General features: G+C 38.3%; 1 protein-coding gene across 1 annotated transcript; it reads right to left on the bottom strand.

Moving 5' to 3' along the window:
- Nucleotides 1–8069: 8069 nt before the first annotated feature.
- On the bottom strand, nucleotides 8070–12926 carry LOC119507692 (thymic stromal lymphopoietin). Its single transcript, XM_037800894.1, has 6 exons — nucleotides 12923–12926; nucleotides 12602–12732; nucleotides 11711–11755; nucleotides 11363–11562; nucleotides 10903–11305; nucleotides 8070–8902 (listed from the first exon to the last, which is right to left on the bottom strand). The coding sequence occupies exons 1-6, from the start codon at nucleotides 12924–12926 to the stop codon at nucleotides 8756–8758; spliced, it is 930 nt and encodes a 309-aa protein (XP_037656822.1). The 3' UTR covers nucleotides 8070–8755.
- Between the last annotated feature and the right edge of the window lie 556 nt (nucleotides 12927–13482).

Here is a 13482-nt window from a genome sequence, read left to right as displayed (position 1 = left end):
TGAAGAAAGGCTGATGGCATCTGGGGTTCTTCTGTCACATGGGAAGGCACGTGGCTGGTGTCTGCTGGGCCTCTGCCAGGGTTAGCTTCTGGTTTCCATTGCTTTCTCCAAAATGTCTCTGGGCTCCCTCCCGTCTTCGCTTCTCTCTCTCATTTCCTGTGTGTCCTGCTTGTTACTCCCAATGCATTTCTCTCTAAGCATCTTAGCTTCTCTGGGTCAAACTCTGGATTTCATCTCTTAGCTCCTCTCTTGGTTCTGGTTTCAATGGCTGTCTCCAAAATGTCTCTGGGTGTTTTCTCTCTGTGTGTCTCTGAGCTCTCTTCAAAATGTCTCCTCCTTTTATTACAAGGTCACAGAGGACGCCAGTAAAGATGATTAAGACCCTCCTGGAATGGGCAGGGTCACATCTCCATGTAAACAATCTAATCAAAATGTTCCACCCACAATAAGTCTGCCCCCTCGATATTGGATTAAAAGAACATGGCCTTTTATGGGGTACATAATAGATTCAAACCAGCACAGATCCTTATTTTTTTCCCCATATGCACTTAATTTATGGGGAAAAAATTGGTACCCTAATAATAAGATTTGGACTTAAGCAATTAATATCACAAATAAAACCATGACCATATTCATACATGACAGTGATGAAGAGGGTCTTACCAATTAAATCTCATTTATAATATGAATAGAGGGCCGTGTAGATAATCTCTTAGGTTTCTTCCAGTTCTAAAATTTAATTATTTTATTTTGAAAATGAGAGTAACTTGCCAGCTAATTTGAACATCTGGCCTGTACATTCTTGAACAAGATGATCATAATTTATTTTAGTACAAACAAGTCTTGAGCACTTGTAATGTTTTGGTAAATGAAGAGCAGATGCTAATAATATGATAGCTTGTTATTTGGTTCTTGATGTGTACTTACTTGTACTTTCATTTTTACTCTGCATTTCTTAATAGCATTGCACAATTCTCCCATATTTGGGATATGCCTTTAAAATGACCAAGATGCTAATTGTAACTATTTATTGAAATTCAAAAAGAAAGAGCTTCTTACTGCATAATTTATTAATTAAGTTTATTTTTTTATTTTAATATTTTAGTGGGTAAGCTCTGTGAAGGCATAGATTATTTTCTGTTTTGTTCGTTGATACATATCAAGCGCCCAGACAAAAGAGGTACTCAGTAATTATTTGTTTAATGAGCAAAACATTTAAATATATAAAATACTAAAACATGAAATGTTCTTTTCATTTCCTATCGGTCCAGAGTCATGCGTTGTATATTATATTAACCTTCACAATATTTTTGCTCCCTCCCTGTAAAAAGGTTTATATCTCTTTGATCATGACTCTTAGTAAATCCTTGGTGGTGGGGATGGAGGAGGCATTTGAATGCTTTGGTTAGTGGCATGCAAACAAATGAAATGTACGCCATGTCCCAGCAGAAGCTTTAAGAGTCGCTGCATGTTTTTGCCAACTTGATTGCTCTATTCCTCTGTCTTGAGACATGAGGCATATTCTAGATGGGAGCTGCTTTTTCATCCTGGCTACCAGAATGAGAAGAAATGTGAAAAAGAGCCATAGCTGATTTACAATTGTCAATTTGTAACATGAGTGAGAATTAACTTCTGAGGCAAACCAATGGAATTTTGTGGTGTTTTTTTGTTTCATTATAACCTAGAGAAAGCTAATTACATAAAAATTCTGGAGAAATGTGTGAAAGCCAGCATAGTAAAATGACATTTTATATTTTTCAGTGTAGTTTGTTTATCTTACTTGAGATATTAAAGTTGCATTACAGAAAGTGAGTACTAGTCCACAAGGGTCTCAAATGAGAAATATCCTCTGGTATGATTATAAGATTTTCAGATTATTCGTGTTCTCAGTTGTGTGGCCAGGGTTCATACAGAATGAAGGCTCAGTGGGTGTTTGACCTATGATGAATGCAACTTTAATTTTTACTTTGCCTTTTTTGTGTGTGTTTTGGTAGCAGTGATTTGGCAGAGTTGTTGCAAAAGAAGCCTGTATGGAATAGTGACAGGCCTTGCAAGAACAATGATTAATTTTGGGATATGATATTTTTTCTTTTATCTAACTCCAGAAGTAATGGGGAGAGGGATGTGGAGAAGAAGCAGACAGGATAGACATCAGAAAGCTTATCTTATAGTTGCTGCAGCCAGTTCAATTTCTGACACATAAACTTTAAAGGGTAGTTTATTCTTGTGAAACAAGTATTTAACATTTCATTTATTTAAAAAATTTTTGTTAGAGAGGTTGTGGATTTACAGAGCAATGCATAAAATACAGGATTCCCATATACCACCAACCAATGGCCAACACCTTGCATTGGTGTGGAACATTTGTTACAATTGAGGATAGCACTTCTTTTTTTAATTGAATTTTAAAAAAATTTTTAAATTCAGTTTTATTGAGATATATTCACATACCATACAATCATCCATGGTGTACAATCATCTGTTCACAGTACCATCTTATAGTTTTGCATTCATCACCCCAATCTATTTTTGAACATTTTCCTTACACCAGAAAGAATGAGAATAAGAATAAAAAAGAAAAATAAAAAAGAACACCTAAATCACCCCCCCATCCCACCCTATTTTTCATTTAGGTTTTGTCCCCATTTTTCTAGTCATCCATCCATACACTGGATAAAGGGAGTGTGATCCACAGGGTTTTCACAATCACACTGTCACCCTTGTAAGCTACATTGTTATACAATCATCTTCTGGGTTGGAGTTCGGTAGTTTCAGTATTTACTTCTAGCTATTCCAATATATTAAAACCTAAAAATTGTTATCTATATGGTGCGTAAGAATGTCCACCAGAGTGACCTCTCGACTCCATTTGAAATCTCTCAGCCACTGAAGCTTATTTCATTCATTTGCATCCCGCTTTTGGTCAAGAAGATGTTCTCAATCCCATGATGTCGACCCATCCCCAGGAGTCACATCCTGTGTTGCCAGGGAGATTTCCACCCCTGGGAGTCAGGTCCCATGTAGGGGGGAGGGTCGCGAGATCACCTGCCAAGGTGGCTTAGTTAGAGAGAGAGAGCGCCACATCTGAGCAACAAAGAGGCACTCAGGGGGAGACTCATAGGCACAATTATAAGCAGGTTTAGCCTCTCCTTTGCAGCAACAACCTTCTTAGGGGCCCACCCAAGACAGAGGGCTCAGCACATCAAGCCATCAGTCCCCAATGTTTGTGAGAACATCAGCAAGAGGATAGCACTTTTTTATGTGTACTATTTTTTTTTAACAGTAGTAGCCAGAATTATTGAGATATTCTATGTTCTAGGCACTGTGTGAAACAACTTACATGGATCACATCATTTAAAACTCCCAATACACAGGAATGTGAAATGTCTTATTATTTTATTTAAAATAGAAAAGTTGTAGATTTACAGAAAAATCATGTGAAAAATACAGTGTTCCCTCATGCCACCTTATTGTTGACATTTTCATTAGTGTGGTAGCTTTGTTATAGTTAATGAAAGAATATTAAAATAGTACTGTTAATAGTTGCCCATAGTTTACATTAGCTCTATTTTTCCCCATATATCACCCTATTATTAACACCTTGTATTAATCTCATACATTTATTATAATTCATGAAAGAACATTCTTAAACTCCTATTATTAACCCCAGTCTAATGTCCACAACAGGGTTCACTGTGTTATACAGCCCCATGTTTTATCTTCTTTCATTCTAGTAGCATTCATCACCCAAAACTTCCCCTCTTAACCACATTCATGTACATAATTCAGCACTGTTAATTGCACTCACAGTAATGTGCCACCGTCAGCATCATCCATCCAATCCTTTACTGTCAACCAAAATAGAAATTCTGTACAAATTAAGCATCGGCTCCCCATTCTCTACCCAATATTTCCCCTGATAACCTATATCCTAGATTCTAACTCTATGATTTTGCTTATTATAAATAGTTCTTATCAGTGAGATCATACAACATTTGTTCTTTTGTGTCTGGCTTATTTCACACAACATGATGTCTTCAAGGTTCATCCATGTTTTCACATGTATCAGGATTTCATTCCCTTTTACAGCTGAATAATATCTCATTGTATGTATATAACACATTTTATTTATCCATTCATTGGTGTGTGGACACTTTTGTTGCTTCCATCTTTTGGCAATTGTGAATAATGCCACTGTGAACATTGATGTGCAAATATCTGTTTGAGTCCCTGCTTTCAGTTCTTTTGGCTATATAGCTAGTAGTGGGATTGCTGGTTCATATGTTGGCTGTATAATTAGCCTTCTGAGGAACCACCAAACTGTTTTCCACAGCAGCTGTACCAATTTTGCATTGCCACCAGCATGGAATGAGCGTACCTATTTCTCCATATTCTTTACAACATTTGTTATATTCCACTTTTTAATAGCAGCCATTCTAATGGGTGTGAAATGACACCTGATTGTGGTTTTGATTTACATTTCCCTAATGGCTACTGATGTGAGCATATTTTCATGTGCTTTCTGGCCATTGTATATCCTCTTTGGAGATGTCTTTTCAAGTCTTTTGACCATTTTTTAATTGGGTTGTTGTCTTTTTGTGCTAAGTTGGAGGATTTGTTTATATATTCTGGATATTAAACCTTTATTGGATATGTGGTGTGCTGGGTTTGAAACTGTTATGTACCCCAGAAGAGATCATGTTCTTCTAATCCATGCCTGTGGACCTATTGTGGGGTGGGGCCTTTGGTTCAATTAGATGTGACCCCAGCCCATTTAGGGTTGGTCTTAATCCCTTTATTGGGGTCCTTTATGAGGATAAGAGAGAGAAGAAAAACACCCGAGAAACCCAGAGACACTTTTTAAGGAGAGCCATTTGAAACCAAAACCAGGGAAAGAAGGACTAGTAGACATTGCCATGTGACTTCCCATGTGACAGAGGAACCCTGGATGCCAGCAGTCTTTCCTCAGAGAAGGCATCTTTCTCTTGATGCCTTAATTTGGACATTTTCATGGCCCTTTAGAACTGTAAGCTTGTAACCTAATAAATCCCCATTGAAAAAGTCAACCCGCATTCCTCTATATTGCATTCCAACAGCTTTAGCAAACCAAAACATGTGGTTTTCCAAATATTTTTCTCCCATTGTGTACTTTGTCCTTGTCATTTTACTTTCATGATACAGTCCTTTGAGGCACAAAAGTTTTTAATTTTGATGAGGTCTCATTTATCTATTTTTACTTTTGTTGCTTGTGCTTTGTGTGTAAAGCCTAAGAAGCCATTGCCTAACACAAGGTCCTGAAGATGCTTCCCTATGTTTTCTGCTCTAGGTGTTTCATAGTTCTGGCTTTTATATTTAGGTCTTTGATCCATTTTGAGTTGATTTTTGTATGATGGGTGAAGTAGGGGACCTCTATTTTGTTTTTGCGTTTTTTTGGTCAAATGAAGATCCAGTTTTTGCACCATTTGTTAAAGTGACTGTTCTTTCACAATTAGAGTGGTCTCTTCTCCTTTGTCAAAAATCTGTTGGCCATAAATGTGAGGGCTGATTTCTGAGCTCTCAGTTTGATTCCATTGGTCTACATGTCTGTACTGGTGCACGTTACTATCATGTTTTTAAAAGTGTAAGATAGCTAGAAAAAACACTTGAGAAAAGTTAGCACAAAGAATAATGGAAAGGAGAGCAACTGAAAGTCCAGATAGCTTGATGTTATTCTCTGGCATAGTTTTCAGAAGTTGTTTGTAAGTTTAGGAGGAATGCATTGAGATATAAACAAATTCCACACACCTTCATGGATATGCTTATGTGATGTGTATTGTAGATGTGGGAGATGATATAGGTTTAGTAAGTTTTGACTTTAGTAAAGCATTTGACAAAATTTCCCTGACCTTATTTGATATATAGATACAATGAGGAAATGGAGATTAAGTATGTAGAGTTAAGGAACTTTTTATATAAAAACTTTTTCCTTTTTTTTAAAGCACCCCTTATCAGCTTACAGAGATGCCTACTTTTGAAGGTCAACAGAACATGGTCTTGTCTTGATCAGCACTTACCAGTAACTTGAATTCAGCCATAGAGAAGTCCATGAGCAAGAACTATGTAATAATACACAGAATCAAGATTCAGAATCTCAGATCTCAATATATTGGAATGAAGGGACAAAATCAGCAAAAAAGTTTAACCAAATAGCAATAAAGTCCTGTTTTAAGTTAAATTAATTTAAAAAATAATTTAAGTGTTTAAATAAGAAAAAAGGCATACGTATTGAACAGTGCTAAAAACTAAACATGCCCAGCAGCAAATGCCCCCCTCCCTACCTAAAATACTGTGCTATGTACAAGAGACATATCTAAAACACAGGAAGTAAAAAAATGTTGGTAGTAAAAAAGTGGAATATTACCTGGCAAATGAATATGAATATTTTATAATGGTAAAGGGTTCAACTCTCAATAAACTAATGCTTTCATGAATTTTTAGGCATTAAGGCAAAGTAGTATCAATATCTAGAAAACCAAACTTTAGGGAGACAAGGAAATATAGAACTATAACAGCAGTAGGAGACTTTAACTGAGTTCCCTCAGCCTATGACTGAGGAGGAGACAAAAGTAAAGACAAAGGATTATGTAAATTGCTAATTAGCAAGATAGTCCCAAAGGTATATTTCCAACTCTGTATGCTTTAAAACCGAAATTCACAACTTTCTTTCTATTTACCATGGAACATCAATAAATTTGACCATTTATTAGTCCACCAAGAAAACTTCAATAAATTTCAAGAAGCTAAGCAATATCTAATCCATATTTCTTATAACATTGGAAAAGTTCCTATTAAATTCATATGCTGAATCTTCTTGCCATAACTTTACCTGGAAGTGAGTAATTTAAGTGGTAAGTGTTATGTTAAAACATCTATGGGATACTTAGAAGAATAGAATATATAAGTTACACTTAATTCTTAAAGATAAAACAAAGGATTCAAAGAAAATGCCTTTAATGGGATGTCTTCTGGGCTGTCTCCTTTCTCCTCAATCCTTCATTCTTCTCTGCTCTTAGAGAAATTGGGCCAAAAACATTGAGAAACTTTTTTTTTTTGAGAAACATTTTTGAAGATATTTCTTTCAACAGTTGAGTGAAATCCACAATAAATGAGTTCCTACTAAGTTGAAGTTAATAGATTTTAAGTCCCACCCCCCAACCCCACCCCATCTTTGCATAGGAAATGAAAGAATACTTGTATATTCTAGACCCAAAGGAATTTCCTTTATGATGGCATTTAAGGCCCTGGGCCAGGTGATTAGAGGAAGATTTTTAGAGAGAAGGCATGTCCTGATATCCCTTAGAGCAATGGAAACTGACTGTTCAGCTATATTCTGAATATCTCCTGGTTAAGAGCTGTGCCTATTTACTTTTGTATCCTTGGTGGTCAGCTGAAGGATCAGCACACAGTAGATACTCCTTAAATGCTTATTGGACATATGTATAATGTAAGCTTCCTCTATTTTGGCATGTGGGATGGATTTAGGGACACTGAACATCCCCTTTTCTGTTATAGCTCAGCCCCAGCCCTCTGAACAGTGGTCCAGGAAAAGTTTTCACTTCCAGGAATAATCATGTATTCCCATCTGCTCTGTTTTGGCCTGGGCCTATGGCTTATGATTCCTCTCCCACCAAGGATTCTGAGTGGAGGGTGAGTGAGAGGGCACCTGTGACTCTAGCTTAAAGCAAGAATAGAAGGCTGGATTTGACATCCCTTGTTCTCCTTTACTGCCTCTGTCTATTCCAGGAGAATCAAGGACTGATGACTGAATTTAAGAAAAGTATTATTGGAATGCATCCTGAAGCTACCCACCTATCCCCAAATATTCTTTCCACCAGCACAGCCATCAGGTACAATACAAGGGAGGGAAGAGTGGTCAAAGGGCTCCAGGGATGAGGGGAAGTAAAGACCTGAAGAGAAGTGACAACCCTCAGAAAGTGTGTGTGAAAATTGTCTGCTAACCAAACTGAAAAGGCCAGTCATAAGAAACTTATTTGAGAATTATTTTATTAAGGAATATATAGCATCCATTATAAAACAACATGTACATTTTTAAAAGTGCTCACAAAATAAATTAAAAATATATTTTATAAATTTAAAAAATACACAAAATATTTTAACTATAACAAAGGCACTTCTTCAGAATCTACTTGCATATACTATTCTATCAGATAATTTTTAAAGCTTGCTTTTAGAATACTTTCACAATATTTTGCTTGAAAATTCTTTCAAATTGGATCGTCATATTTAGAACTATTTGTGCACCCTCTTTTGCTTTTATTTTCTTCTTTTGTAAGTTTTTAGTGTGAGAACACAAAAAGTATCATTACAAGTAAGGGGAATGCCTGTCTTTTAAGCAGATGGAAATTTAGATTTTACTGAGTTCAACTTTTTTCCTTTTTTGAGCAAAAAAGTTCTCTTTCTATTACACCTTTAGATTCTTCCCTTGAGTTAGGCTTATAATATTTCCAGCTAAGAATTATTGATGTGAAACTGGTGGCCTAGTTAACAGTGCTACAGAAGTCTTCCCCAACATTTGAGGAATACTAACTCACTCCCCTGCATTATAAACCTATATTAAAAAATAAAAGCTTACAAAAATAAGTTAAGAAACCCTTCAGGAATTAAAAAATAACTATTTGTGGGATTTAAAATGTCACAGTTATATTTAATGTTCCATCTAGTCAATAAAGATGATTTATTCTGTTGCTGTGAAATATTACTGTAATAAAGAAGATTTATTTTGTTTTGGTGCAATACGACTGAAACGACCCCACAATCCTTGTAAGTTAAAGACTTGTTCCAGGCATTTGTTTGTTATGACTTCTCTTCTCATTCTCTTCTTCACTGTCTGGATATTATTTATCTGCAGAATAAGAGAATAAATAGTCAAAATTAATGTTTACTATCTTTAACAGCTGTTGAGTTGCAGGTTATGTTGTCTTTTCTATGCCAATCCACCTCTCAATCTGCCTCCAAAGCAGCTGCATACTGTACACCTGTATGTGTTTTCACCAGGGGATTGTCCTCCCACTTCTCTACCCACCTACTCTTGCTTCAAGGCCAACTAACACCTCTTTCAAAAGCCTATCCTAATTGCTCAGACCTTCCTTCTGAAAACTCTTCCGGTGCTTAAGAGTATGTATTATTTAACTTGGCACTTGCTTACATGCTTTTTTTATTATTGCATCATAGGTATTCCCCACAGCATTGAAAACAGTATCTTATATAAGAAGTACTGAATATTTGAGTGACTAAATAAACGAGTAAATTTGACTTCATTATCTCTCTGACAAGATCACAAGTTGTCAAGGACAGGACCAACTTTATACTTCTTTAAAGACATCATTGAGTAAACCTATTCTATTAATTGAACTAAAAGTGCCCTCTACAACCACCACCTAGATTTGCCATGGGCACATGAAGTTTATTCTGAAAAGGAGTCTAAACAAAAAAAGAAAAGAAAAGAAAAAGATTCAAATACTCTTTTGGTGTATTACTTCACCTGAATTAACCTTGAGTAGTGACAACTTGGAACTCCTAGGCACACAGTCTTCAAACTGATAGAGTCCACTAGGTTACTAAACAAAAATGTTGTTGTCTAAAATCTGCTTAAGTATTTTTTCGACCCCCTTTGAGCTTGGGAGGAGGCCTAAGTATCTGACTCCAGACTCTCCCTTTCTCACATGCTGTCCAGGGATTTGATTTAGCCTGTTCCCTGTGCTCTTCTTATATAGAAGAAATGTATCTGTAGATATGCTAGGGACTCCTTGATAAGATGGCATAGAGCCAAACAGATTTCTCATGGCTTCCTGGTGTTAATTTACAACTAATGTTCAGCCCAGAGCAGCGCTATGGCCTCAGTCCTTGACCCATAAAAACTGGCAACATTGGTCACCCAGTGTTCAGAGTACAGAAGGTTAATAAGCAGCAATTGTACTTATCTGCACTTATCTCCCATTGTCTTTTTTAAACTTTCATCATGAAGACAAATTCCCTGCTTTACTTGCCTGCTGAAAGGAATATTTATTGAGTACTTGTTTGTGCAAGGCACTGTTCCAAGTGCTTTTACATATATTGACTCATTTAATCCTCATAAATGCCCTATATGGGATTTACTAATATGATCCTCATTTTGCAGATGGAACTGAGGCAGACAGATACTAAGTAATTTATCCAAATTTTCAGTTAGAAGGGTAAGGCTAGGTTTTAACATCAGACAGGCTGCCTCCAGAGTTCCTGCTCCTAACTCCCACTTACTGTCTCATATTTAAAGTTACACATTTATTCAAATACACATAACTAACTGCATGTGCAACAATCCATTATGTAAAGGGTCAGCAATACCACCCATACAAGCAGTTTTGCAAACATAAGGTAGAGATTTAATGTATAAATTAACATTTTAAGAAAGGAGCACACAATCACTAAGTGACAAACCCAAGTAGTGCTGCTCAAACTTTTGAATGGATAAGAATCTCTAAAGGAGCCATATATCCAAGGATTGTGATTTTAAAGGTTTGCATTGGGCCCCTGAGAATCTGCATTTTAGATAATCACCCTCCCATGCTCCCGCAGTCAGAGCATTCTGATGTATGTGGCTCACTGATTATACCTTGAAATACTGCTCTAAGGTTTAGAACCATAATTCAGCCACACAGAATCAGAACTCTAAAAATAGGTGGGATTTGGTCCAGTCGTCTATGTAGGACGAATTGACGACTTACTACTTTTACCCAGCTCATTTGCTATTCCCAAGATAAAATCTGAATGAAAGTCACAAGATAAAATCTGCAGAAAGCCCCAGTTTAATCCAAGGTTAGCTCTAAGATAGTAAAAAGAGAGAGTCCGGTGTGTCGGGCTTACCTGACTTCCAGGGTAGTCTGGGCAATGCTGAGTTAGGGTGGCGTTAGTTTTAACTGCGATTTCCTTGGCGAGTGAGGTGCAGCCGTAGGTGAGATTGAAGGTAACGCGTACTATGTTAGTGAGGCAATCCGGCTGCTCACAGGCAGCAAAGATTATGAGAAAAGGAGAAAACAACGAAAAAAGGAAGGAACGAAGGACGGAAGGGGGGGGGCAGGGAGGGAGGGAGGGAAAAGAAAAGGGCAGGAAGAGTTGGCAAGAATTTAGAGAGGAGTTCGGAGACACAACCAAGACGATTCGAGTAAGAGGAAAGGCAGAGGCAGAGGTAGAGGTCACGGTTGAGGAAAGGGAAAAGTAATGAACGCAAGAAGGAAGGAAGGGCGTTGCGAGAATATCGGAGCGTAGTCAGAAAGAGGCGGGGAAGAAAAAGTGGATTTGTTAAGGAGAGAGGCCGGGCAAGGACGCTCGCTCCCGCGTCTCAGGGCGGAGGCGGCTGCCAGGAGGCGGCGCCAGCGCGGAGGCGTGGGATCCGGGTGTCCCTGACGTAGCCCCTGGTCCCAGTTCCCGATTTGCCTTTCCTCCGGAGGACGCGCTCTCCCAGAATCCCGCTCCATCCGGAGAGAGATTCCCTTCCCTTAAATTGGACAGAAGTAGCGTCCGAAGCTGGGCATGGTACCGGAGGTTTCTGGCAGCCCCACGCTGACAGCCCAGTCGCCCCCTAACCCGCCGGTAACCGCAGGATATCTCCCCTCCTCCCCGATCGCCTGGTGACTCTCTGGAGAGAGACAGAAACCCTGATCACCCTACTCACCCAGTCTTTACAGTAGTCGAGCTTGCTGAACTTGGTACTTTTTATCTGGAAGAAAGAAGTTAAATTACAGTTTTAACAAGAAGGATGAAGGCTCCCAAGTCCAAGCGGGAGATCATCCCGTTGATTCCAGGCTTTAAAGAGTCTCTGAAAGCCTTTTCTCCTTAGGTACTTGTTTCCAATGCATCTGGTCTTTGTCACTAACAAGCCAGTAAAACACTTAGAGTCTACAGACAGTGCTGGCTAGTGTTTTAAACTGGACACCTACGGTTCCAAATGGAGACTCCCACCCCACAATCAGGCACACCTGCACACAGGGCTACACGTGTAGCCATGATGCCCATATCTGTCCTATAGCCATTCATGCATTTCACACATGCACACTCTCCCCAGAAATTAGAATAATCAGAAAAATTATTAAGGTATATTTTTAAACCCTAAGCATGCCATGCTTCATAATAGCATTTTGAAGCATATTAGAACACTAGAAAGACCTAAAGTGCAGCTTGCTCTGAGATGTTCTCACTCCTTAGTGCCTAGTTCACAAGAATTCCCTCTCTTTCATTCCTCTTTCATTCTCAATCTCTTACCCAATCTGTCTTTTTACTGCACAGTGGGATCAGCACTTAAGAACAGAGTAGCCAGCCTGGATGGATAATATGTTACCTATTAATACCTGCTCCCTATCAGCATCTGCACACTTGGAATGTGTCAAATTCTAGAAAGTCGTTTTAGAAGCCAATATATTTGGATATCACTTGACAAAATGCTGGGCCATGATTTTTTTCCCAAATTATTTTTCTATCTTTAAGAGTTAAATTGTAGTTTCTGTGTGCATATGCCTACACTTTCAATGGGAATACATTTGTTAAAAACAAAAATTTCTTCACTTACCTGGATCATATGCAGGCATTGGTAAATGATTTTGTCATAATCCTCTCTAATCTTTTCAAAGCCACAGTCAGTGAAATTGTAGGTTAGCACCAGCCCTACCAGTTGCAAGACGAAGATCTCCCTGAAAAAAGCTAACCAAATAATAATAATAATAATCATACAACAGGCAAGGTACTTGCAAACACGATCCCACTCCAGTTTCACAGTAAACTCCCTCCTCTAAGACAGAGTTGTCTCTAGATCTGGAAGGCCTGCGGTAAGTGCAGTTGCCCAAGTACCACTCTGCCTCACATTCCCTGTTCACTTGAGGCCCATACTCACCCATGCTGTGGCTTTAAGTTGGAGTCTCCCTGATGCTCCAGAGCTTTCTGGCTCCACATATATAATACCTAAACGCCTACGGGCTGTTTTCTCCTAGGCCAATGATTTTTTTCCATGTCACTCTGTTCCTTTATAGAATTCTGAATTGATGACGTGAAAGAAAAAGTATGATCAGCTAAGTCTATGGAATTCTAACAGTAAAATCATCAGGAATTTCCCTCACCTTCCTCCTTTTATCTTTGACCTAAAGTCTTGATATGTGCCTCAATGTGATTTCCCAAATAGATACCCTCACTTTCCAAAGACGCATGTTTCTCCTACAGGACAGTTTCCATGATCCAACCTTTGCTTACAGTGTCCTGTACACCTTCTCAGAACATTTCCTTAGGCCACTTTCAACTAGTACTTTCCATCCTTCTTGGCTACTGAGGAACCTCATGTGTTTACTTACTGGGATGCTTTGGAGGGTGGGTGCAGACTCAGGCTTCCATGGCACTCACAGGTGAAGGCTTTGAAGGTGCAAAACTGGCCAGAACCTTAGGAGCAGGGGACGGTAGGAG

This window comes from Choloepus didactylus, chromosome 13 (genome assembly GCF_015220235.1).
Source record: "Choloepus didactylus isolate mChoDid1 chromosome 13, mChoDid1.pri, whole genome shotgun sequence".
NCBI classification, from domain to species: Eukaryota; Metazoa; Chordata; class Mammalia; order Pilosa; family Megalonychidae; genus Choloepus; species Choloepus didactylus.
Note: the sequence above shows the minus strand (reverse complement) of the source record. Positions and strands in the feature narration are given on the sequence as shown.

Coding starts and splice junctions, on each gene's coding strand:
- LOC119507692 (XM_037800894.1), bottom strand. Junction 11,563..11,710: donor TCGACTACTGTAAAGACTGG/GTGAGTAGGGTG, acceptor TACCATGCCCAG/CTTCGGACGCTACTTCTGTC. Junction 11,306..11,362: donor CCTGAGACGCGGGAGCGAGC/GTCCTTGCCCGG, acceptor CGCCTCTTTCTG/ACTACGCTCCGATATTCTCG.